Source organism: Caretta caretta, chromosome 7 (assembly GCF_965140235.1).
Source record: "Caretta caretta isolate rCarCar2 chromosome 7, rCarCar1.hap1, whole genome shotgun sequence".
NCBI classification, from domain to species: Eukaryota; Metazoa; Chordata; order Testudines; family Cheloniidae; genus Caretta; species Caretta caretta.
The window spans coordinates 29986250-30012688 of NC_134212.1; the positions used below are offsets into that span (position 1 = coordinate 29986250).

The 26439-nt window shown below is 61.5% G+C and overlaps 1 protein-coding gene across 2 annotated transcripts; it reads right to left on the reverse strand.

Annotated features, from left to right (window-relative positions):
• Positions 1–10900: 10900 nt before the first annotated feature.
• On the reverse strand, positions 10901–25835 carry SF3B2 (splicing factor 3b subunit 2). Of its 2 annotated transcripts, none has more exons than XM_075130355.1 (21): positions 25679–25835; positions 25203–25249; positions 23301–23378; positions 22634–22885; positions 21168–21294; positions 20875–20975; positions 20522–20627; positions 19658–19743; positions 18358–18552; positions 17370–17507; positions 16936–17016; positions 16217–16444; positions 15720–15869; positions 15332–15421; positions 14861–14968; positions 14054–14161; positions 13368–13510; positions 13123–13224; positions 12564–12663; positions 11375–11560; positions 10901–11121 (listed from the first exon to the last, which is right to left on the reverse strand). In XM_075130355.1, exons 1-21 carry the CDS (start codon positions 25791–25793, stop codon positions 11050–11052), a joined length of 2613 nt encoding a protein of 870 aa, XP_074986456.1. In that variant the 5' UTR covers positions 25794–25835; the 3' UTR covers positions 10901–11049. The 2 variants fall into 2 exon arrangements, with proteins under 2 accessions (XP_074986456.1, XP_048713020.2); XM_048857063.2 differs by having other exon boundaries at positions 19658–19746.
• Positions 25836–26439: the final 604 nt, after the last annotated feature.

Here is a 26439-nt window from a genome sequence, read left to right on the forward strand (position 1 = left end):
ATCCCATTCCTCCCCCTCCCCACCAACCCAGCCCCCAGCCCCCCTCCCACTAACCCCCTCTGCCCACCCATCCCATTCCTCCCCCTCCCCACCAACCCAGCCCCCCTCCCACTAACCCCCTCTGCCCACCCATCCCACTGCCTCTCCCTCCCCACCAACCTAGCCCCTCCCCACTAACCCCCTCTGCCCACCCATCCCATTCCTCCCCCTCCCCACCAACCCAGCCCCCCTCCCACTAACCCCCTCTGCCCACCCATCCCATTCCTCCCCCTCCCCACCAACCCAGCCCCCAGCCCCCCTCCCACTAACCCCCTCTGCCCACCCATCCCATTCCTCCCCCTCCCCACCAACCCAGCCCCCCTCCCACTAACCCCCTCTACCCACCCATCCCATTCCTCCCCCTCTCCACGCCCCCAGCCCCCCCCCACTAACCCCCTCTGCCCACCCATCCCACTGCCTCTCCCTCCCCACCAACCCAGCCCCCCCTCCCACTAACCCCCTCTGCCCACCCATCCCATTCCTCCCCCTCCCCACCAACCCAGCCCCCCTCCCACTAACCCCCTCTGCCCACCCATCCCATTCCTCCCCCTCCCCACCAACCCAGCCCCCCTCCCACTAACCCCCTCTGCCCACCCATCCCATTCCTCCCCCTCCCCACCAACCCAGCCCCCCTCCCACTAACCCCCTCTGCCCACCCATCCCATTCCTCCCCCTCCCCACCAACCCAGCCCCCCTCCCACTAACCCCCTCTGCCCACCCATCCCATTCCTCCCCCTCCCCACCAACCCAGCCCCCCTCCCACTAACCCCCTCTGCCCACCCATCCCATTCCTCCCCCTCCCCACCAACCCAGCCCCCAGCCCCCCTCCCACTAACCCCCTCTGCCCACCCATCCCATTCCTCCCCCTCCCCACCAACCCAGCCCCCCTCCCACTAACCCCCTCTGCCCACCCATCCCATTCCTCCCCCTCCCCACCAACCCAGCCCCCCTCCCACTAACCCCCTCTGCCCACCCATCCCATTCCTCCCCCTCCCCACCAACCCAGCCCCCCTCCCACTAACCCCCTCTGCCCACCCATCCCATTCCTCCCCCTCCCCACCAACCCAGCCCCCCTCCCACTAACCCCCTCTGCCCACCCATCCCATTCCTCCCCCTCCCCACCAACCCAGCCCCCCTCCCACTAACCCCCTCTGCCCACCCATCCCATTCCTCCCCCTCCCCACCAACCCAGCCCCCAGCCCCCCTCCCACTAACCCCCTCTGCCCACCCATCCCATTCCTCCCCCTCCCCACCAACCCAGCCCCCAGCCCCCCTCCCACTAACCCCCTCTCCCCACCCATCCCATTCCTCCCCCTCCCCACCAACCCAGCCCCCAGCCCCCCTCCCACTAACCCCCTCTGCCCACCCATCCCATTCCTCCCCCTCCCCACCAACCCAGCCCCCCTCCCACTAACCCCCTCTGCCCACCCATCCCATTCCTCCCCCTCCCCACCAACCCAGCCCCCCTCCCACTAACCCCCTCTGCCCACCCATCCCATTCCTCCCCCTCCCCACCAACCCAGCCCCCAGCCCCCCTCCCACTAACCCCCTCTGCCCACCCATCCCATTCCTCCCCCTCCCCACCAACCCAGCCCCCCTCCCACTAACCCCCTCTGCCCACCCATCCCATTCCTCCCCCTCCCCACCAACCCAGCCCCCAGCCCCCCTCCCACTAACCCCCTCTGCCCACCCATCCCATTCCTCCCCCTCCCCACCAACCCAGCCCCCCTCCCACTAACCCCCTCTGCCCACCCATCCCATTCCTCCCCCTCTCCACGCCCCCAGCCCCCCCCCACTAACCCCCTCTGCCCACCCATCCCACTGCCTCTCCCTCCCCACCAACCCAGCCCCCCCTCCCACTAACCCCCTCTGCCCACCCATCCCATTCCTCCCCCTCCCCACCAACCCAGCCCCCAGCCCCCCTCCCACTAACCCCCTCTGCCCACCCATCCCATTCCTCCCCCTCCCCACCAACCCAGCCCCCCTCCCACTAACCCCCTCTGCCCACCCATCCCATTCCTCCCCCTCCCCACCAACCCAGCCCCCCTCCCACTAACCCCCTCTGCCCACCCATCCCATTCCTCCCCCTCCCCACCAACCCAGCCCCCCTCCCACTAACCCCCTCTGCCCACCCATCCCATTCCTCCCCCTCCCCACCAACCCAGCCCCCAGCCCCCCTCCCACTAACCCCCTCTGCCCACCCATCCCATTCCTCCCCCTCCCCACCAACCCAGCCCCCAGCCCCCCTCCCACTAACCCCCTCTGCCCACCCATCCCATTCCTCCCCCTCCCCACCAACCCAGCCCCCCTCCCACTAACCCCCTCTGCCCACCCATCCCATTCCTCCCCCTCCCCACCAACCCAGCCCCCCTCCCACTAACCCCCTCTGCCCACCCATCCCATTCCTCCCCCTCCCCACCAACCCAGCCCCCAGCCCCCCTCCCACTAACCCCCTCTGCCCACCCATCCCATTCCTCCCCCTCCCCACCAACCCAGCCCCCAGCCCCCCTCCCACTAACCCCCTCTGCCCACCCATCCCATTCCTCCCCCTCCCCACCAACCCAGCCCCCAGCCCCCCTCCCACTAACCCCCTCTGCCCACCCATCCCATTCCTCCCCCTCCCCACCAACCCAGCCCCCCTCCCACTAACCCCCTCTGCCCACCCATCCCATTCCTCCCCCTCCCCACCAACCCAGCCCCCCTCCCACTAACCCCCTCTGCCCACCCATCCCATTCCTCCCCCTCCCCACCAACCCAGCCCCCAGCCCCCCTCCCACTAACCCCCTCTGCCCACCCATCCCATTCCTCCCCCTCCCCACCAACCCAGCCCCCCTCCCACTAACCCCCTCTGCCCACCCATCCCATTCCTCCCCCTCCCCACCAACCCAGCCCCCAGCCCCCCTCCCACTAACCCCCTCTGCCCACCCATCCCATTCCTCCCCCTCCCCACCAACCCAGCCCCCCTCCCACTAACCCCCTCTGCCCACCCATCCCATTCCTCCCCCTCCCCACCAACCCAGCCCCCCTCCCACTAACCCCCTCTGCCCACCCATCCCATTCCTCCCCCTCCCCACCAACCCAGCCCCCCTCCCACTAACCCCCTCTGCCCACCCATCCCATTCCTCCCCCTCCCCACCAACCCAGCCCCCAGCCCCCCTCCCACTAACCCCCTCTGCCCACCCATCCCATTCCTCCCCCTCCCCACCAACCCAGCCCCCAGCCCCCCTCCCACTAACCCCCTCTGCCCACCCATCCCATTCCTCCCCCTCCCCACCAACCCAGCCCCCCTCCCACTAACCCCCTCTGCCCACCCATCCCATTCCTCCCCCTCCCCACCAACCCAGCCCCCCTCCCACTAACCCCCTCTGCCCACCCATCCCATTCCTCCCCCTCCCCACCAACCCAGCCCCCCCTCCCACTAACCCCCTCTGCCCACCCATCCCATTCCTCCCCCTCCCCACCAACCCAGCCCCCCTCCCACTAACCCCCTCTGCCCACCCATCCCATTCCTCCCCCTCCCCACCAACCCAGCCCCCCTCCCACTAACCCCCTCTGCCCACCCATCCCATTCCTCCCCCTCCCCACCAACCCAGCCCCCAGCCCCCCTCCCACTAACCCCCTCTGCCCACCCATCCCATTCCTCCCCCTCCCCACCAACCCAGCCCCCAGCCCCCCCTCCCACTAACCCCCTCTGCCCACCCATCCCATTCCTCCCCCTCTCCACGCCCCCAGCCCCCCCCACTAACCCCCTCTGCCCACCCATCCCACTGCCTCTCCCTCCCCACCAACCTAGCCCCTCCCCACTAACCCCCTCTGCCCACCCATCCCATTCCTCCCCCTCCCCACCAACCCAGCCCCCCTCCCACTAACCCCCTCTGCCCACCCATCCCACTGCCTCCCCCACCCCACCAACCCAGCCCCCCCTCCCACTAACCCCCTCTGCCCACCCATCCCATTCCTCCCCCTCCCCACCAACCCAGCCCCCTGCCCCCCTCCCACTAACCCCCTCTGCCCACCCATCCCACTGCCTCTCCCTCCCCACCAACCCAGCCCCTCCCCACTAACCCCCTCTGCCCACCCATCCCACTGCCTCCCCCCCTTCCCACCAACCCAGCCCCCAGCCCTCCCTCCCACTAACCCCCTCTGCCCACCCCCACCCCCTCTAATCCTCTGCCCACGCATCCCACTGCCTCCCCACCAACCCAGCCCTCCCTCCCACTAACCCCCTCTGCCCACCCATCCCACTGCCTCCCCTTCCCACCCTCCTACTAACCCCCTCCCCACTAACCCAGCCCCCAGTCCTCCCTCCCACTCACCCCCTCTAATCCTCCCCACCCACCCCACTGCCTCCCTCCAACCCAGTCCCCAGCTCCCCCTCCCACTAACCCCCTCTGCCCACCCATCCCACTGCCTCCCCCTCTCCACCAACCCAGCCCCCCCTCCCACTAACCCCCTCTGCCCACCCATCCCACTGCCTCCCCCTCCCCACCAACCCAGCCTTCAGCCCCCCCTCCCACTAACCCCCTCTGCCCACCCATCCCACTGCCTCCCCCTCCCCACCAACCCAGCCCCCCTCCCACTAACCCCCTCTGCCCACCCATCCCATTCCTCCCCCTCCCCACCAACCCAGCCCCCAGCCCCCCTCCCACTAACCCCCTCTGCCCACCCATCCCATTCCTCCCCCTCCCCACCAACCCAGCCCCCAGCCCCCCTCCCACTAACCCCCTCTGCCCACCCATCCCATTCCTCCCCCTCTCCACGCCCCCAGCCCCCCCCACTAACCCCCTCTGCCCACCCATCCCACTGCCTCTCCCTCCCCACCAACCTAGCCCCTCCCCACTAACCCCCTCTGCCCACCCATCCCATTCCTCCCCCTCCCCACCAACCCAGCCCCCAGCCCCCCCTCCCACTAACCCCCTCTGCCCACCCATCCCATTCCTCCCCCTCTCCACGCCCCCAGCCCCCCCCACTAACCCCCTCTGCCCACCCATCCCACTGCCTCTCCCTCCCCACCAACCTAGCCCCTCCCCACTAACCCCCTCTGCCCACCCATCCCATTCCTCCCCCTCCCCACCAACCCAGCCCCCAGCCCCCCTCCCACTAACCCCCTCTGCCCACCCATCCCATTCCTCCCCCTCCCCACCAACCCAGCCCCCAGCCCCCCTCCCACTAACCCCCTCTGCCCACCCATCCCACTGCCTCCCCCCCTTCCCACCAACCCAGCCCCCAGCCCTCCCTCCCACTAACCCCCTCTGCCCACCCCCACCCCCTCTAATCCTCTGCCCACGCATCCCACTGCCTCCCCACCAACCCAGCCCTCCCTCCCACTAACCCCCTCTGCCCACCCATCCCACTGCCTCCCCTTCCCACCCTCCTACTAACCCCCTCCCCACTAACCCAGCCCCCAGTCCTCCCTCCCACTCACCCCCTCTGCCCACCCCCTCTAATCCTCCCCACCCACCCCACTGCCTCCCTCCAACCCAGTCCCCAGCTCCCCCTCCCACTAACCCCCTCTGCCCACCCATCCCACTGCCTCCCCCTCCCCACCAACCCAGCCCTCAGCCCCCCCTCCCACTAACCCCCTCTGCCCACCCATCCCACTGCCTCCCCCTCCCCACCAACCCAGCCCTCAGCCCCCCCTCCCACTAACCCCCTCTGCCCACCCATCCCACTACCTCCCCCTCCCCACCAACCCAGCCCTCAGCCCCCCCTCCCACTAACCCCCTCTGCCCACCCATCCCATTCCTCCCCCTCCCCACCAACCCAGCCCCCAGCCCCCCTCCCACTAACCCCCTCTGCCCACCCATCCCATTCCTCCCCCTCCCCACCAACCCAGCCCCCCCTCCCACTAACCCCCTCTGCCCACCCATCCCATTCCTCCCCCTCCCCACCAACCCAGCCCCCCTCCCACTAACCCCCTCTGCCCACCCATCCCATTCCTCCCCCTCCCCACCAACCCAGCCCCCCTCCCACTAACCCCCTCTGCCCACCCATCCCATTCCTCCCCCTCCCCACCAACCCAGCCCCCAGCCCCCCTCCCACTAACCCCCTCTGCCCACCCATCCCATTCCTCCCCCTCCCCACCAACCCAGCCCCCAGCCCCCCCTCCCACTAACCCTCTCTGCCCACCCATCCCATTCCTCCCCCTCTCCACGCCCCCAGCCCCCCCCACTAACCCCCTCTGCCCACCCATCCCACTGCCTCTCCCTCCCCACCAACCTAGCCCCTCCCCACTAACCCCCTCTGCCCACCCATCCCATTCCTCCCCCTCCCCACCAACCCAGCCCCCCTCCCACTAACCCCCTCTGCCCACCCATCCCATTCCTCCCCCTCCCCACCAACCCAGCCCCCAGCCCCCCTCCCACTAACCCCCTCTGCCCACCCATCCCACTGCCTCTCCCTCCCCACCAACCCAGCCCCTCCCCACTAACCCCCTCTGCCCACCCATCCCACTGCCTCCCCCCCTTCCCACCAACCCAGCCCCCAGCCCTCCCTCCCACTAACCCCCTCTGCCCACCCCCACCCCCTCTAATCCTCTGCCCACGCATCCCACTGCCTCCCCACCAACCCAGCCCTCCCTCCCACTAACCCCCTCTGCCCACCCATCCCACTGCCTCCCCTTCCCAACCTCCTACTAACCCCCTCCCCACTAACCCAGCCCCCAGTCCTCCCTCCCACTCACCCCCTCTAATCCTCCCCACCCACCCCACTGCCTCCCTCCAACCCAGTCCCCAGCTCCCCCTCCCACTAACCCCCTCTGCCCACCCATCCCACTGCCTCCCCCTCTCCACCAACCCAGCCCCCCCTCCCACTAACCCCCTCTGCCCACCCATCCCACTGCCTCCCCCTCCCCACCAACCCAGCCCTCAGCCCCCCCTCCCACTAACCCCCTCTGCCCACCCATCCCACTGCCTCCCCCTCCCCACCAACCCAGCCCCCCTCCCACTAACCCCCTCTGCCCACCCATCCCATTCCTCCCCCTCCCCACCAACCCAGCCCCCAGCCCCCCTCCCACTAACCCCCTCTGCCCACCCATCCCATTCCTCCCCCTCCCCACCAACCCAGCCCCCAGCCCCCCTCCCACTAACCCCCTCTGCCCACCCATCCCATTCCTCCCCCTCTCCACGCCCCCAGCCCCCCCACTAACCCCCTCTGCCCACCCATCCCACTGCCTCTCCCTCCCCACCAACCTAGCCCCTCCCCACTAACCCCCTCTGCCCACCCATCCCATTCCTCCCCCTCCCCACCAACCCAGCCCCCAGCCCCCCCTCCCACTAACCCCCTCTGCCCACCCATCCCATTCCTCCCCCTCTCCACGCCCCCAGCCCCCCCCACTAACCCCCTCTGCCCACCCATCCCACTGCCTCCCCCCCTTCCCACCAACCCAGCCCCCAGCCCTCCCTCCCACTAACCCCCTCTGCCCACCCCCACCCCCTCTAATCCTCTGCCCACGCATCCCACTGCCTCCCCACCAACCCAGCCCTCCCTCCCACTAACCCCCTCTGCCCACCCATCCCACTGCCTCCCCTTCCCACCCTCCTACTAACCCCCTCCCCACTAACCCAGCCCCCAGTCCTCCCTCCCACTCACCCCCTCTAATCCTCCCCACCCACCCCACTGCCTCCCTCCAACCCAGTCCCCAGCTCCCCCTCCCACTAACCCCCTCTGCCCACCCATCCCACTGCCTCCCCCTCCCCACCAACCCAGCCCTCAGCCCCCCCTCCCACTAACCCCCTCTGCCCACCCATCCCACTGCCTCCCCCTCCCCACCAACCCAGCCCTCAGCCCCCCCTCCCACTAACCCCCTCTGCCCACCCATCCCACTACCTCCCCCTCCCCACCAACCCAGCCCTCAGCCCCCCCTCCCACTAACCCCCTCTGCCCACCCATCCCACTGCCTCCCCCTCCCCACCAACCCAGCCCTCAGCCCCCCCTCCCACTAACCCCCTCTGCCCACCCATCCCACTGCCTCCCCCCTACCCCCTTAGCCTCCTTCCCACTAACCTGGCCCTGTCCACCTTCCCATCCTCCCCACTGACCCAGCCCACCCACCCAGTAACCCCCTCTAGTCCTCCCTTGCTGTCCACCCTATTGCCTTGCCCCCTTCCCATCCTACCACTAACCCCCTCCCCACTAACCGGTCCCCCAGCCCTCCCTCCCATTAACCGCCTCTAATCCTCTTGCCCACCCACCGCACTGCCTCCTCCCCCACCACTAACCCCCTCAGGCCCCTCCCCACTAACCTGGCCCGTCCCCCTTCCCACCCTCCCCACTAACTCTCTCTGCCCCAAACTGGCCCTCCTTCTAATCCTCTCCCTCCCTTCTCACCCTCCCCGCCTACCTAACCCAGCCCATCTCCCACATTAACCCTCTCAGCCCCCACCTGCTAATCCAGCCCCTGTCCCTCTTCCCACCCTTCCCACTAACCATCTCTGCCCACCCCACCACACTGCCCTGGCCAGCCCCCCCTCCCCTCCCAACCCAGCCCCCTTCCCACTGCCCCCACCAAGCCTCCAGGTAGGTAGAGCACCTACTCAAGCACACATTTCTCTGCCCTCTACTGGCACCATCCACTGCCCCAGTTATGCTAGTGCAGGGGGGCTGGGCCCATGCTGGCTTGGGAGAGCCCTCCCCAGCTTGGGAGTCACTCAGCCCAACTCTGGGCCCCAGGACCCCTCTATGCCAGTAAGGGAATGGTGGGGGGGGGGGGAAGGGCAGGAAACCAGACTGAGGGCACTGGCCCACTTTTCTTCCACTGCCATAGGTGCTGGAACTAGGGGTGCTGCTGCACCCTCTGGCTTGAAGTGGTTTCCATTATATACAGGGTTTAGTTTAGTTCAGTGGCTCTCAACACCCCCACAACACAGATCATTCCAGCAGCCCCATCCACTGCGATGCACCAGCTTGGGCTCCAGCCGCTAGCCCCAGCCCAAGAGCTCCCCACAGCAACTGCAGGACTGGAGCTTGAAAAGGGAGCAGCCTCTGGAACAGAGTGGGGACAGGAGTCCCGAGGTCTAGGCCCAGCTCTTCATCTGTTTCCTCATTTGCAGGGGTAGAACGGAGGGCATGAGAAGGGTCATAGGTGAGTATTGGGGAACAGGGACCTGTCAGGAACCCAGTCTGACCCCTTGCCATGCAGCCAACCTGCTGCACAGGCCCCAGCTACCACCAAAGGGCAGCAATAGGTCACGGTGCTTACCTGGCCTCAGCTTTCCCTTCCCCAACTCTGGGAGGCCATGTAAAGAACATGGCTGGCAGAGCTCTGGCCTGCAGCCACCTTGGGCCAGGCAAGCACCAAGGCTGTGCCACCCACCTGCTTTCCTCAGGGGGCAAGCCCCAGGCTGCAGCTTGCAAGGTTAGTTGCTGCAAAGGGGTGGGGGTCCTCTCCCCAGTGAAAGAATGCCCCCAGCTTCTTCAGTGCCATCCATGCCCAAATGCTAGCTCAGCATCAGACAGCAAGACCTATCCACCCCTCTGCTCTGTTCTCAACCTGTGAGGCAGCTACTAGTAGTCCACTCTCCCAGGCACATGGCAAAGACCTGCATGCTTGCTGGCAATTGTGGGTGGGGAGGGGAGGAGGAGGAAGAGGAGGACAGCACCTCTTTCCTTGAGCAGCTTTAGAGACTCTCCCAGCCGCTGAGCAAGGCAACCCCTAACTCCCCCCTCCCCACTGTCAAGGTGATGGACAGTAGGAAGCCCGGTCCCCCTGCCATCCCTCCATGTGCCCAAAAGCTCCTGTCTAACCAGAGCAGAACCCCACCCCTGTGCCAGGGCTGTACTGTGCCCACTGCTCTGCATGGCAGTGAGTGTACCAGGGTCACAGGCATTGCCATGCCACCGTGCTGCAGCTGCTGGGACCAACAGCAGGAAGCAAAGCGCAGGCATCAGGGCAGAAAGGAGCTGGAGTTTGGATCCCACCTACCCAGCCACTAGCGAGGACAAGGCTGTGGCTCTGACCTGGGGTGGGGCCCACACTGGGCTGACTGAGCTAGTTGTCCCCTGGGGGCACACTCCTGGCTAGCACCCTAGGGTGAAACAAGAATCAGGTTTTCCAGCAGGGCCAAGGGCACAGATCACCTGTGCTGAGGCCAAGGAAAAGTTTCCCATCTCAAACAGCCACAGCCAACACTGCCCCAAGCTCCAGGACAGCTGGTGCCTGCTGGGGGGCCAGCAGCCTACAGCTATGGCACAAAGGCTACAGCCTGATGTTTCTAGCTCGTTGCTGGTCTAGCAGGACTCCTGGGTTCTCGCCCAGCCCATGGTCACACAGAGCAATGGCAAGTCACTGCCTGCTGCATGGGAATGACTGGCAAGCACTTTAAGATGGCTGAGCGGCAGTGCTGCTTCATATGCAGCTGCCCCTTGTCCCCTCTGCCTAGGGCCAGCTCTTCCCAAAGCAGTGAGGGCTGAGACACTACAGTAGGGGCTGCAGCCCCGGGGGGGCGGTCAGTGACCCAGCTCACAGCAGTTTTGCTACAACAGAGGGGGCCCTGCCAGGGGAGAGTACGCCTCAAAGCACAGCCCTACAAGGCAACCTACTCCTTTGCACCCACTGGCGTTTTACAATAGACCGGGAGATCTCACCTGCCTGGCAGAGCCACACATGGAGCCAGCAGGGAACTGGAAGCACAGTGCACAGAGATCACTGTACTCCAAGGCCTGGCACCCAGGCAACAGAAAGCTCTATGTCCAAGTCTCCACAGCGTGGCTTATTGCATGAGGAGCACACCCCCCCTTGTCTGCACTTGCCCCACAGCATTTGGCCAGAGGGGAAGGTGCAGCGGTTGGTTGATGGGATCCTGAGACAGCAAAGGGAGGAGGCAGCGCTCGCCTCCTAGAGACAAGATCAAAGGGGCCAGTCTGAGACAGAGCCCAGGCAGGGCCATTGCCCCAGCACCCTGGATTTTATTTACAAAAAAACCACAAAACAATTGGAGGGGGCTGAGCAGCAGGGAGTGCAGTTCTCCCTACAGAACAGGAACAAGTGAGTTAAAAACAGAAGGGATGGGGCTAGAACTTGAACTCTTTGTACTTCTTGCCACCCCCACGCGTGTCCTGGGGCTGTGCTTTCCGCTTCTTCTGCTGCAGGGGGGGGGCGGGGGGAGAAAGAGAGAGAGAGAGAGAAAAAGTTCAGCCAGCAAGGGATCATAACCCCCTCCCTGACCCAGACTGTCCCCACATCCTGGGGCTGGACAGGAGCTATGGCACCCCCTAGAGGGGACAGGCTCTGTATCCCAATCAATCCCCCTACCCTGTGGGGCCAGATAGGAGCTGGCACCCCATATAGAGGGTTCAACCCCATATCCCACCCCAAACCCCTTCCCACAGCCCTCACCTTCTGCTTAGCTGCATGCTCAGCCACCATGTCACTGAAGTCCTCCTTCTCCACCTGGGCCTGCTGCTCCCGCACGTGCTCTTCGTACTTCTGGGTCATGGCCATCGGGTCAAGCTCCAACTCCTCAGGAGCCAGCGCCACCTCCACTCCCTGGATCTCTGGCACTGGCCCCTTCCGGCTCATCACCTGCAGGTGAAGGGAAGGGTGAGACGCCAGCACTATGGATGGGAGGGGGAGCCCCTGCCCCCCAGGGAACAGCAGCCAGGGGCCAAGCTAGCCCGGTTTATCTTATGGGGGGGGGGCGCGACAACGGACGGATGGACACACAATCTCTCCCAGGCCGAGCATTTAGTATTCTCGCCTCAAATGCCCAGGGTTCCCACAGAAACACCCAGACCCTGCATGGTTCACAGCCACCATGAGATCCTGTGGGCAGTGAGTCCCACAGGCCAACTGCAGTGGGGAAGGCCAGGGCCTTGCACTTGAACTGAGCTTGGGTGGTCTCACTGAATACCCCTTTGTTTGGGATGATGAGACAGGCCTAATCACTGCCCTGAGAGCAGCCCCTGAACCCCACTCCTCTGCCCCTGTTGGGCCCATCCTCTACCTCTCCCCAGCCACATGTTCCTTCCAGCCCCCCCAACAGCAGCACTTGACCAAGCCATTCTAAACCAGGCATTCAAATCCCAGCCCCGAGCCGTTCTCTGCTCAGAAGCAGGGGACTGTCTAGGCCCGAATGCCAGCCCACCTCCATTTTGGATAGGGTGCCCTGAATGACTCGCTGCATCCAGGAGTCCCAACTTCAGTTCTAGCCTGGCCCTTCAGCAGCCAAGGGCCACCTTTTGCCCTCCATGCTGCTCAACCCCTTTCCATAGCCCATCCAGCTGAGTCCTGCCCCCTTCCCCGCACCATAGCTTTCCAGCTCCCTCTGCTCCAATGCTGCCTGCTCCCCCCAGTACCCGATTCCCTGCCCAGCTGGCCCTCTCCCTGCTCTAGATCACTAGTGAACACAGAACAGTGGTTATGCCAAGGATGAGCAGCCCCATCCCACTGCCGGGAAGCCTTGTCACCACAACTGCTCCAGGGGCCCAGAGAACATAGGTGGGTTCCAGAAGTACAGGCCCCCATCCCGCCAAGCCGTTGGTTCTGGTCCCATAGCTCACCCGGCTGGCTGGCCTGTGTCACTCACCGTGGACATGTCATAGATGTGAGTGGAACCCATCATGGCACCCCCAACCGTGGCTGTTCGCTTCTCTGGCAGCACTGTGAAGAGCTGGGGCGTCTCGCTGCTGTGGGTAAAGGGGGGGCAGAGACAAGATCAGCACAACAGGCCATGAGTGCCAGGGGGACAGAAATGCAGCTACCTCGGGGGTGGGATGTTTGGTATCCAGACAGCAGTTTGGGACAAGAAGTGGAAAAGAGAGTCTGACCCTAATAAAACAGCAAGAGGGATTTGGGAAGCAGAATGGAAACAGCAGGGCTGAGACTGGGCCAAGAGAACAGTGCTAAGAGCCCCAACTGGGAAAGTAAGTGACTGAGAGCCCTCCAAAATAACAGGATCACCAATAGCACCCTACCCCACTCCCTGCAGTACAGCACCCCTTAGTGCCACATGGGAGCATTAGGGCCAGCACAGACTGCACAGGACGATGCCCCCTGGGGTTCCATGGGATTCTCCCTGAGTCCTGCTCACCCCTGCTGTCTCTGGGGGAGTGGAGTGGCCCAAGCAAGGCAGAGGCCTGACTTACCCATCCATGGCCTCCTCTATCTTCTTCTTCCTCAGCTCAATGAGCTCGGGAGTCTCCATGCCAGCAGGGACAGAGGAGAAGCCACCTGGCGTGATCAGGCCACTGAGGAGGAAGGGCAAATAGTTAGAGACAGCACCTGGGCCACATGGCCTGGCTGGAATGGAGGAGCCCCCACATGGCCCTCACTGACCATGCCCCCACCTGCCACAACCCCATGGCAGCCCCCACCCCGGATAGGCATCGACCTGTCAGCTGGGGTAATGAAGCCCGTCTCATCTGGCTTCTCCTCATCACTCTCCTCCTCCTCTTCCTCCTCTGAGGATTCCTCATCTGATGGCTCCAGCTCCCCCCAGGGTGTCCGGTCGATTTCCTCCTCTTCTGCCTTGGTCTGAAATGAGGGGAGATGGGTTGGACAGAGGAAGGTGTGGGGAAGAGGGGCCTCTCCCCACTGGAGGGTGCTGCTCCGATTCAGCTGCCTAGCAGGCAGACAGGCTGGCTCAGAGGAGTAGGGAATGGGCTTTCCTCCTCTAGGGGGCACCATTCCACCTCCAGTACAAGTAGGAACAGGGGGTTCAGTCTCCAAGGTTCAGGGATCCAATCTTTTCCCCAGCACCAGCCTTGCTGCCCCTTTGCTCTGCCTCAGCTCATCAGCCCCACTGAGGAGCACAGTTCCAGGGGTCCTACTGACACCCAGTGGGGAGATAATGGGTCAGTGCAGGCTGTGTATTCATCTTGGTTCCCACCACCCTGGAAGAGCCCCAGCCTGGTTGGCAGTACCAAAGAGGGGGAATGCCAGCCAGTGGGTGGCCCCTAGCTCATCCCACTGCACCCAGAAAGCTACAGGAGTGGCATGTGACCCAAATCCCTCAGGCAATGGCTATTCCCACCCCCCACATAGTCTCTCCAGGGCCGTGATCACTTGGCTACCTACCTGGAACTCAGAAGCATTGGTCCCAAAGACGTCTCCATACAGGGGCTTCCCAGTCTCATCAACAGGAGGCTTCCCCCAGCCCCCGGCATGGTACCCGAACGAGCAGCCCTGGGACAAGAGGAAAGAGTTATTCAGGCTGCAGAGGACAGTGGAGTCCAGTGGGTTAGAGCAGGGGGTGACTGGAAGCTAGGACTCCTAGGCTCTGGTCCTAGCCCAGCCACTGACTCTGGCTAAGTCACCTCCCATCTGTGGGCCTTAATCTGGGGCTGGGAAGCTGGGCCAGTGCTCCTCCCACCCCTTGTGAGCGCGCTGGGTTCTAGGTAGAAGGGGTAGATTCCACCCCGGGATGGTTAATGCAGGTCTCTGGATGGTGCAAGTGGGGCAGGGGGAAGAAGAGCATATAACCACGTGGAGTGTGGAAACACAGGAACAAGAAGATGCATGGAGTGCCGGATGAAAACGATGGGGGGGGGGGCAGGGGGCGCCTCAGGAGTGGGAAGCAGGAAAGAGGCCATTGCTTCAGCTTGGTCTTTGCTAGGAAAAGGGGAGTCTCAGGGATAGAGTCACACTGCATTGGCAGGCTGAGCTTTTGGGGGAGCCCAGTGCCTCAGCTGCACGAGTCCCCCTTTTCCCCCTAGTGAAAAGGGCCAAACAGGGAGGGGCTTCTTGAAATGGGACCACTCCAACAGACACCCTGGCACCAGTGACAGTGCCATAGGCCATTCGAGAGCCCCGCAGACACTCGGAGCACATGCTGGGGTGAGGGAACATTCCTCAGCGCCCTGTAGGACAGACACAGCCACTCACCTCTGGGATGGGTGAATTGAGGCCTGGAATCTTCAGGTTAGGGTAGGAGGGGGGTGGGCCATAGCGCTGCATGGCAATCAGCCATGGGGGTGGCACTTTGTGGGCATTCTGGAACCAGGAGAGACATGGAATTAGCCAATAGGACAGACTTACTTGCCCAGCCCTGGCTAACCAGCCCTCAGGACCATCAGCAAGGAAGTCCCAAGAGGGGACCAAAAAAACTTCTCTCTCGCTCACACAGGCATCCCTCAGTCCCAACCTACAGCCCCCTGCTACCTGCCTCCCCACCACCACAGCTCTGCCAGTGCCCTGCAATCCCACCCTACAGCTGCTCTGCTGTTCTAGCCCTGAGGTGCCCAGCCATGCAGTGGCCATGACTAGCTGCCTCCCAAAGGCTGGCTGTAGGATCAGCAGGTGAGGGTCGCACCAGCTTACGCCCCGCCCCAACAGGCAGCTTCCAAGAGCACTTACCGGGCCAACGGGCATCCCCAAGGCAATACGCAGTTCATCTGACAGGTCCCCCGGTTTCTTCTCTTTCAACCGCGTCTCAAACTCCTTGCCCTGGTAAAGAGGGGAGTCTTGGTCAGAGCACCAAGGTGCCCTAATGCTAGTGGGCTGATCACTGCCTAGCACCCAGCTTGGGGGAGAGGCTCCAGCAATCAGAAATCCAGGGTCAGAGAGAGCCAGGCCAGGATGGGTTTTCCTTCCCAGCCCACAATCCCCAGCTGTCTGCCAGAGATTAAGACTGCCCCTCTGAGTCGCAGCATGGGGCCCGCCCTGGGCACAGACCCCAGCCAGAGCCACTGCCCCATCTTAGGGAGTCCTGTAGGGACAGGGCTTCCCCTGGCCCTACACCCACCTCATAGTAGAGGTCTCCATGGATGGTGAGCTTGGGCTTGGTCTGCCACTTGAAGAAGGCGTCATGCAGCTTCTGGTAGTCAATGTCGATCTTGCCCATCTTGGGGCGAACCTTCTCCCGCATCTTTGACTTCATTGTCTTCTGCTCCTCCTACGGGGGGAGGGAGAAAGGAGAGGGTGAGCACACCTCAGCCATGCCACGGGCCCCCTCCAGCTGCAGGGACAGACAATACCACCAGACACAGCCTCCTACCACCCCCTGCAGGGCCCAGGATGCAAAACCATCTCCAGGAGGCAGACCTGACCTACCAACAAATGGGGCGGGGTGTGTGTGGACGGGAAATATGACAATGGATAACAGGACCAAGTCTTGCAATCATCCGAGGCAGGGAAATGTAGCACCAGCCCCCCCAAGTCACCACACAGCAACTGAGATCAGAGGGGGAGCTGAGAGTAGGGACTGGCACAGAGATGCAGCTACCTCTGCAGTGTGGGTACCTTTTCCTGCAGCGCCTCTCGCATCTCCTGGATGCCCGTGCGCTTGATGAAGTCAGGCAGCTCGAAAGGCGGCTTCTCAATGCCCCGCTTGCCCTGCAAGTATTTGCGCTTGAAGCACCAGTGCCGGGGCACAGGCACCGAGTTGCGGGTGGCCTTGAGGTGAACCAGCAGCTTGGGGTCCTGGGCGGTCACATCATGCATCTCCACCACGTCCGGACGTGCCACAAGCTGGGGACAGGACAGCAGAGGCTTAACCCTCCAAGTGCCCTCCCATTATCCCTACCCCAGGCCATCAGCTTAACTTTTAGAGCACCAGAACCTTCTCTTCCCTTCCCGCATTCCCAGCGACTGTATCAGATTCCCCCTGCTCCATCAGCCCCAGCCCAGACAGACAGCAGAGGCCGAAGGGTCCCAACAGGACCCGAGGCAAGTTCATCCTGGGAGATCCCTTGCTGGTACCATGTCCCCAGCGAGAAAAAGCACGGCCCAACACCCAGCTGGGTCAGTTTCACTCTTGCTGCTTAAATAGTGCCAACCCAACTGGCCAAGCTGGGCCATCAGCCCAGAGGGCACCAACCCCAATGCAGAGTCCCCTGAACCAGGGCTCAGCCCCATCCCTCCCCACAGTGTCTTGAGCAGAGCCAGCTCTGTTCCACAGAGGATGCCCCTTCAGAGAAGCTGTGACACCCACATGGCGCTGGGATGACTGACCATCTCACCTGTTTGAGCTCTGCCACTGTGAAACGATTCATACGTCTCAGCTTCTTCTTAGACAGTTTGGGGGCCTCAGGTTTCTTCTCCTAGACCCAAAAAAGCAGCATAACAGGCCCGGCTCATCCAGCACGAGTCCCCCACACCACTTCCACCAGATCAGACCCATGGACCCAGTACCCCTCCCCCCCCCCCACACACACACACTGATACTGGCCAGTGCAAGCTGCAGATGGAGGATCTCCCACTCCCAATAAAGCACCTCCCTGCAGCACTAGCCCAGCTTTGTAGCCCCAGGGCCATGACACCAACTGGGGTCAATGCAGATGCCAGCTTAATTGATCCCTAGCAATACCTGCCCCCAAGTCTCTCCTGAGCTCTGGGCCATTGTGGTGCCAGGAAGTTCCACTGGCTAGCTGCCTGGCCCCACCCCCTAGCCCACCTGTTCATCATCAGAACTGTCATCATCGCTGCCCTTCCGGTCCTCCTCGAAGCCCTTCTTCTTGGGTGCAGCTGCGCTCTCTGGCTTGTCTGCCTTGTCAGGTTCCTTCTCTTTATCTTTCTTTACATCATCCGTCAGCTGTGGAGGCAAGGGAGGGTGAGAAGGGGCCGAGGCTGGAGACTCCATCCCCAGGGAGGGGACACTGACTGGATGGAGATTTAAGCAGGAGCACATGAGCTTGAGCAATCGTCCCCCAAGGAGCAGCTGGGAGCCCCACAGCGACTGAGGCACAAGACTTGGGAGGGGGGGAACAGAGTGAAGAAGGCTCCTTTCCCATCTCCTCAGAGGAGCTAGCAGGACCCCAAAGGGAGCAGATGGGGGAATACAGGCCATGTGGGGGTGCTCCTGCCCTGGGGGATGAAGATCTCCAAGCCAGGCCCTTAAGGAAGAGGAGGGACTTCTGAACTATGGAAGGGAAGGTTCCCCTCCTCTCACCACCAGGTCTCCCCTCCCGCCTACCCAGGGATCAGCCAAGGCTCCCAACTCAGCAGCAGATGCAAGAACCCAGCTTGTGCCCACTCCCAGGCTGCAGGGAACATGATGCTGGAGGGCAGACACCGATCTGTATCCTGATGAGGCAGGAAGCACTGCCCCCAGAGTCATGGCAGATGGAGCTTGCAGCTACTTCCCCTGCCCCATTGCAAACAGATCACCACAAGATTTGGGGCTCAGTGCAGCCTGTGAGTCTCCCCTTGCCCCACTGAAGAGAGGGGTTTAAAAGAGCTGGGGAAAGAACTCAGGAGTCCCGACTTCCAGCCCCACTGTTCTAACCACTAGATCCCACTGCCCCACCCAGGAGTCCTGGCACCCTTCTACGATATAACCACTAGACCCCACTCCTTGGTCAGATGCCAGGACTTGAACCACTAGAGGCTCCTTTACCTGTGTAGCGCCAAAACCCCAGGGCTGCACCCTGAGCCTGGCTCACCTTGAAGGCATCGAAGATCCTCTTGAAGAAGATGAAGTTGGGATCATAGATCTCCGGCTCCTCAGTGACATACTCAATCTCCACCACTGACTCGCTGTCTTTGGGCTCAGTGCGTGGAGATTCCTTCTCCCCTTTGCCCTCTGCTGCCACACGTGCCTTCTTCTTCTTCTTCCGGTTACGGCGCTTACGGTTCCTCTGCCGACAGAAGTGTATTAATACCTACAGATCCCTCCCCTGGTGCTCAGATGCAGCCACCTCTGGGGTGGAGCAGAGGGGCTGTTTATACAGGGAACTCTCCCCAGTGCCGAGATGCAGTCACACTTCATCCTGTAAGTGGCAGCTCTTCAACTGCACATGACAGGGCTGCACCATATATGGCAGACATGAAGAAGAATTCTGGAGGAGGAACTTTATGGTGACGGCATGAAATGATTCTGACAATCATCCTGCAGGATGCTGGGCTTGGCACAGCAGCTCTCGTGAGGCTAGAGCCTCAGCTTTACGTGGCAGTTCCCAGCTGCTGTGAAGGGTTTTCAACCTAAAGCCCCCTGAATGCAAAGGGAAAGATCTCCCACCTCCTTTCACTCCTAGCATCCCTGTTGCAGGAAGTGGTAAGTTTCACATGCCACTCAGTCAATTTCACTCCCATCCCTCCCCACACTGGCAGCTAGGGAAGATTCAAACGCCTTAATTGGAAACATGGTTCATAGGAATCTATTACATTCCAAGCCAATGTTTTCAGCCTCAGCATCAAGGCCTGTGCTCAGCTGATGCAGTCACTTTAAATCTACCTGTCGCTAGCCAGGCTGAGGTTAGACTAGGGCAGGGGTTCTCAAACTGGGGGTCACGAGCTGTCAGCCTCCACCCCAAACCCTGTTTTGCCTCCAGCATTTATAACGGTGTTAAATATATTTTAAAAGTGTTTTTAATTTATAAGCGGAGGGGGGTGTCACACTCAGAGGCTTGCTGTGTGAAAGGGTTCACCAGTAAAAAAGTTTGAGAACCACTGGACTAGGGGGCAAGTGCCCATCTCAGCATCTAACAGAGCTCTCTGCTTCTGAAGATAGACAAGCCTCATTCAACAGAAGGGAAAACCAAAGCACAGAGAGATGAAGGGGTTGACCAGACCTTACACAGCAAGCCAATGACAGACTAGGAATAGAATCCAGGAGTCCAGGCTCCCCTGCTCTCCTCCCAGAAGTGAGGAGAGAACCCAGGAATCCTGGCTCCCAGCTTCCCCCCTCTAAGCCACTTGACATGCTGGAGCTGGGGACTAAAGTGAGGCACGCAGCCTGCTCACCTCTTTCTTTGATAGAGCCATGTCTTCCTCTGTCTCAGAAGCAGAGATACTGATCAATGCCTTCAAATCTGTCTCCATATCATCATCTACTGAAATACAGTGAGATCAGCAAGGTGTGTGGGGGTCAGACACACTGCAGCAAGCTCTGGGGGAAGAGAAGGAGGGGACAGCCCTGCCAACCCCTCAGAACTGCATGCTGGGAGCAGGAGTGACCAACCACATTACAAGGGAGGCCAATTCTCCCGTGCCCCCCCTTAGACACATGCCAACCAGCCCCCATTTGTCACAGTACAAGAGTTGGCTTAGTGGGGGGTGCAGCATATAGAAGGAACACAACCCAGGTGGGTTAGTTGCCTCTGCTTTGTGGGGAGCATTACCAAGGGACAGGAGATGGTCTCCTGTCTTCTGGGGTATGGACACTGCAGAGAAGGGTTAATACTGGGGTGCGCCTGAAAGGCAGGATTCCACCTGCCTTCAGACAGCACCAAGCTCTTGGGTAAGTCCCAACAGCAGCTACCAATGCCAGGGCACAACTGAAAAACAGGGCAGGAGAAGCAAGAGGCTTGAGAATGATGAGGACACAGATCACTGGCATGCAATTCCAGGCTCTAACCTCTAGGCTCCATTCCCACATGAGCCAGTAGTACAATCCAGGAGTCCTGACTCCCAGTCCCCCACCAGCTCTAACACATTAGACTCTCCTCCCAACCCAGAGCTGGGGATAGAACCCAGGTGTCCGTCCTGACCCTCCAGAGCTCCCGCCCTTGCTCCCTACAGCATCTCCTGCTGGGAGAGGCCAGGGCTCTGCCTTCAGCCAGAGCTCCTGCCCCAAACCACACAGGAAGAATGGAAGGAGCCTGTTACCTGTGGTGCCAGGCACAGTTATGAGCTCCTCCTGCCGGATCTCCTTGAGTTGCAGGATCTTCTCCAGGGCCTGAGGGATCTTGGGGCCAACAGTGGAATCGTCTGTCTACAAACAGAGGCGATCACTAAGCAGGGGGATGCACCACAACAGGACCCACAGGCTGGCTTGGACAGGAACAACCCAGGAGTCCTGGCTCCTAACAGCCCGCCCAGACCCCATTCCCTCCCAGAGCCAGGTACAGAACCCACCCTGTGAGAGTGGATATGAATTCTTCTCTTTACCTCCAACACGTCTCAGAAAACTGCCCACCTGCAACAGGCCACCCTCCAGCCACCACCTTCTGTATCCTTACCTCTCGGCCTTCTTCCCCAGGAGGCGGTGGTGGCCCCCGCGGCCTTGGGCCAGGGGGACCAATAGGAACTCCAGGCAGCGGGGGTCCTACAGGGGCACTACCTAGATGGACAGGAGAGACACACACAAAAGGGGTGAGTCCCCATAAGGAACTGATCTGAAGTAACCAGCCCCCTGCTGCTTCCTGACACCTGCTTCCAAAGCAGGGGCAGCATCCAGGGCCTAGATCAGAGCCAGAGCCTGCTAGAGGCAAAATCCCCAACTGTGGTATGGAATCTGGGGTAATAATCTCACCTCGTGGCACCATTGGGGGCCTTGGTCCTATGGGTCTGACAGGCCCCACATCCAGAGGGGGTCTGGGCACCGGGGGGGCCAGCTTGGCCATCTCTTTCTGTCGCTCCTGTTCTAGTAAGACTGCAGCCTGAGACAAGGAAAACACATGCAGAGGTCACTGATGGGTGGGAGCTGAAGATCAGCAGCCCTCCCCCCTCAGCCTTCCCCACAGGATGTCTGAAGGTTATTGGGGGAGACTGTAGGCTGAAAAAGGGGACACCAGGCTGGGTGGGCCCCCTTGTTACTGGAGGGGCCCACTGAGTGGGGTACCAGTGCAGACAGGGGAGACATATGGCACCGGTAAGCAGCAACCTCACCAGTTAGTCCACCCCACCCATGTCCCAGCCCCGAATGCCCAGTACGATGCCGCTGCATGGGGCTTTAATCATGTCTGCTGCTCCAGCAATTCCTGCTCCTTCAGCTTCTCCTTGAATGAGTGCTCCCCCTGCAAGGAGTGAGGGGGAGGGCAAAGCGCTGGGAACCAGCTGTGAGCAAGTGGCACCCATCCCCTGCCTGCTCAGGGCTTTGGGAAAGGACCAGCAGGAGAGGCAACAATCTGGGAACGGGTCAGCAGGGGCGTGCAGAACTTTTTGTTTTTTTGGGAGGGGCTGGGGGGGCAGACAGGGAGCTGAATGGATCGCAGCATCTGTTCTCTGCCAGAACAGGACAGCAATTGGGTCCAATTCAGTTCAATATTAGAGAGGAGAGAGCAGCGTCTCTTCTGCAACTTGAGGAGGGAAGGAACCGGATCAGGCTCCTTCAGGCCCCGATGCGACATACAGACCCCACTGCTCTGCTACCTGGTCGGTTTCACCCACATGTCTCTCCCTATTCCCTGGCTACGGGCAGACAGAACAGATTGCACAAGCTAGAATTTGAAGGCGAACTTTCCCTCACCCAGCGTTGAGAAATAGCTGCCACCAAAGTGGGGCACAAGGCTATATATACAGGGATCCTTCATATAGTGCTGAGATGTGGCCACCTCTGGGGCACAGAGGCTGCTCAGCATTAGCACTTCACAATAGTTTAGGGCAGGATGTGAAGAATCATATACACACCTAACACTGCACTTGGGAAGGAGGGATTTGAGGAGGCCAAATGGCCAGGACCCCAGGATTAAAAAGCCCAGACTCTTGGCAAACAAAGTGGTTGAATCTTCATTATACATCATCTGGCAGATACCCTGCAGCACAGGGCTAACCACACTGGGGCATTCGGGTCAGCACTCACTGCCAAGGGAGAGTGCCCCTGAAGATCCCTGCAGCATAGCACCTCCTCACACCACATAGGGGGCACTGATGTCAGCACTGACAGACAGGGAAGAGCACAAAGACTGAGCCCCGACAGCACAGCACCCCTTAGTGCCACCCTGAGGCCAGCACTGAGGGAGAGCACCTCTGACCTGCTGCCGGCAACACAGCCCTTACCTGCTTAGCTCTCTCTTCCTGCTGCATCAGCATGGCTGCCTGCTGCTGCGCCAGCTTCAGACGATCTTCCTCTGACAGAGCCGAGGGGTCCACACTCTGCATGCGGAGGGGGGGGCCCATGCCTGGGGGCGGCGGAGGGGGCCCCACGCCCATGGGGAAGTTGAGACTGATGCCAGGGGGAGGAGGAGGGGGTGGCGGGGGCTGCATGGGTGGCATCCCCATGGGGGGAGGGGGCAAGGGGATCCCAGGGAGCTGTGAACGAGAAAAAAGATGACGAGATAAGGACCAGCACAGAGTGTGCAGGATCACAAAGCAATTCATAGGTTATTTATACCAAGATCCATTGCCCAGCACTGAGATGCTGTGTCCCACTGCAGAGGCAGCACTAACAGCCCAGGAGCCACAAAGCAACGCTGAGCATGCTCAGTATAGGAAGAGGAGGTGGCTCCTGGATCCCAGACACAGTTGGAGGGACTTCGGAAGGTAGAACAGCACTGTTCTTCAGGATGCTGGGGTTAGCAATAGCTCCTGGCAGGAAGTACCAACAGATGTCAGTCACCCTGAGAAGCTGCACAGCAGCTGTTGCATAGGAGAGCTATGGCAGGGCAGTCAGCCCCTGTGACCTAGCCAGGCCAGGATTCCTCCTCTCCATATCCCCCTCACTTACCTGTCCAGGTATCGGGGGTGGGGTGGGCTTGTCACCATCATCTCCCCTAAGAGACGGCCTGCTCAGCACGATGCCAGTCTGCGGAGGGAAGACACAGTAAATGCAGCTGCAAAGCAGGTGAAAGCCTATCCACTGGGGAGCCTCTCTCTCAGACTCCCACTGACTTGTGCTGGGTCAGGAGAGGAACTCCAGGCTCTGGGGAGGCCAATACACCACCATGGCAAGGAAAGATATTAGTGTGGAGCTCTCCAAGCAAGATGGAGCCTGGGGGCACTGCACATACACCCCCACAACACAGAATACCAGAGTCTCCATAGCCAAGACAGAAAGCAGGATGGGGATACTGATGCCCACAGGGCATGTGGCTCAGAGAGGGGATAGAAGTAAGGCCACCCCCGGCAGCCCACACACTAGCTTCATCCCCGCAGGTTGCACTATAATTGCCCTAATTACTATGAACACCAGCAGACATACTGGAAAGGTGAGGCCTCAGCAGAACACTTGCCATTAACCCTCTGCTGTTGGGCGGGTGGGTGGGCTGGCTAGTCAGACCCTGCTGTCTTTTGGGACAGGAAGGAATACAGGAGCCCAGATGAAATCTCAATGACCCTCACTAGGACAGAGCTCCTTGCTGGCACCCAAACAGCGCTGGCTATGTCACTGGTGCCCCCAACTCCTACCCAACATGGCAGCAGCAACCACATGTTCCAGTCTTAAGATAAAGATCACAAGTTCCTTCCACAGGTCGCTAGCACCCAAGATGGTTCAATCAGGTGATTGTCACAACCCAGCTTACTGTTCATGCCGAGCGGTACCTCTCAGGCCCCTGTTAACACAGTATCTGAGCGCCTCCCAGTTGTTAATTTATCCTTACAGGTATGGCATCACTATTATCCCCATTATACAGATGCCAAACTGAGGCCTAAAGAGGCTGGGTAACTCACCCAAGATTTCCCAGGGAATCTGTGGCACAGCAGGGACTAGAACCCAGATCTCCCTAGTCCCAGCTAGTGCCCTAACCACTACAGCAACCTTCATCTTCTAACGCTGCTCATTTACTCTAACACCAGTGAATCCAGGCTGAGAGCCTCCTGGCTCCTAGTCAATGTCACTAGACACAAGGCTGTTGCGTGCCATTACTGCTCACACTGTGTAGTTGGCATGGTGTGCATGTGGCTATGGGGGCGTAAAGGTGGGAGCCCTCTACATGCCCCCATGCATGTTTGGGGTGTGACACTACAGTACATGCCAAGCAGTAAGGTCTCCCACTGCCAGTTGCCAGCCCCAGGTTTGGGCCTCCATACGGATGCCTTTCATATAGAAGAGTTGGGATGTGGGTGCCAAGCAGGGGTGAAAGTAACTTAAGGGACTTACCAGTACTCAGGACTGCCGGGGTCCTGAGCAAGGTTGGGGTGGGAGGGGCAGATCAACCAGAAGGGGCGGGGCTGGGGCCAGACTCCCCCAGCCAGCCCTTCAGCAGCAATTTAAATGGCCCAGGGCTCCCAGCTGGCGCTGCCTCTACTGCAGCAGCGACCGAAGCCCTGGGCCCTTTAAATTACTGCCAGAGCCCCGGAGTAGTGGCAGTGACTTAAAGGGCCCGGGGCTCCAGCCGCACTGCGGCAGCCAGGAGCCCCAGGCCCTTTTAAATGGCCTTGCCCCGGGGAAGCTACCCCTTTTGGCCCCCCTCATCAGCGGCCCTGCCGGTATGGTCGGCTGTGTACCGGCTCTTACTGGTACGCAGTTGCGAACCGTACCGGCCTACTTCCACTTCTGGTGCCAGGGCTCAAGCTTGGTGCACTGGGGCGGCTGTTTCTGATGGCAGAGCAAGTCCCTCGCCCCTCGCCCCATGTGAGTAGCGCGCGTTTGGTGGTGTGTGCGCACGGGAGAGAGGCTGTTCCTCACCTGCAGCGTGTATGTCTGCAGCCTCTCCACCAGCTCCTCACGGCTGCCTGGAAAACAAGGTGAAGGATCAGCGCTCACAGACCAACACCGACGCTGAGCCACCACCAGCTGCCTTTCCCCACCCTAGGGCTCCCCCACCCCTCGCAGCCCAGTAGGCTCCCGTCCGCCCCCAAACCTACCCCACGTCTCTGGGCTGCCCGGGAAACGCAGCTCGGAGCCCGCGGGCCGGCACAGAGCCTGCCCCCCTCACGCCCGCATACGGCCCCAGCTCGCCCACCGCCAGTGGGGCTTCCCGGGCCCCAGACGCCCCCTGACAGGCGCCACCCCCACTCCCATCACCCCAGCAGCTCCCACCCCCTCTCCTAGGTGGGGTTCCCCTCCCCCAGCGGGGCTCACCGCTCCCCCCCCCCCCCGCATGCCCCTGGAGGGAGCCGCCGCCCCCCACTCAGCCAGTTCCCCCCCGGTCCGGCCTCCACCTTGCACCGGGGCCCCGATCTCGGCCAACTTCGCTTGCAGCTCGGCGGGCGCCCAGGCCCCATAGGCCGGCAGCGGCAGCTCCCCCTTCGGCGGCTCTGGGTGCTCGGTCGCCATCTTCCCGCCAGCTCCGACCCTGAACAGCCGCCGTAGGCACCGCCACCACGCAAACACGCGGCGGGTGACCCACAGCCTTCTGGGTGTTGTAGTCCTGGGAACTTCCCCAGTAGGGCAACGTCAGCGCGCATGTATTGAAGCGACCAGTAAGGAAACAAGGTACCGCGCTGTCCACTGGGAGTTGTAGTTCTGAGGCATGCGGGCGCTGACCCCCTCCAGTAGCTTTGCTTGCTGGGAATTGTGGTTCTGAAGGGCTGGAGAGGCCAGCGCGGGACTGGTCGAGGCTTAAGGAAGAAGCCTGTGAATTAAGAACTGTAACATCCAGTGGGTGGGAAAACTGCTAGATCTAAATACTGCCTAGTGTAATAAGGTTTAAGATTTGGCTTGTGCCCTTATCTTTTATTTTCTTTGGTAACTAGCTCTGACCCCTTACATCTATCACTTTCCCAACAGCATCACAGTGTAAGAGGGAGCCCAGGTTGCTGAGACAGGGGACTCAGCAGTCCCACAGTTCAGATTGCACCCCAGGAACTGCAACATGCCTACACATCGGTGGAGCGCCTCCGCCACACAAGGAAGCGACCAAGGAAGAGCAAAGAGGACATATTTCAAGGGTTGCTCCAATCCTCAGGCTGAAAAACAAGAA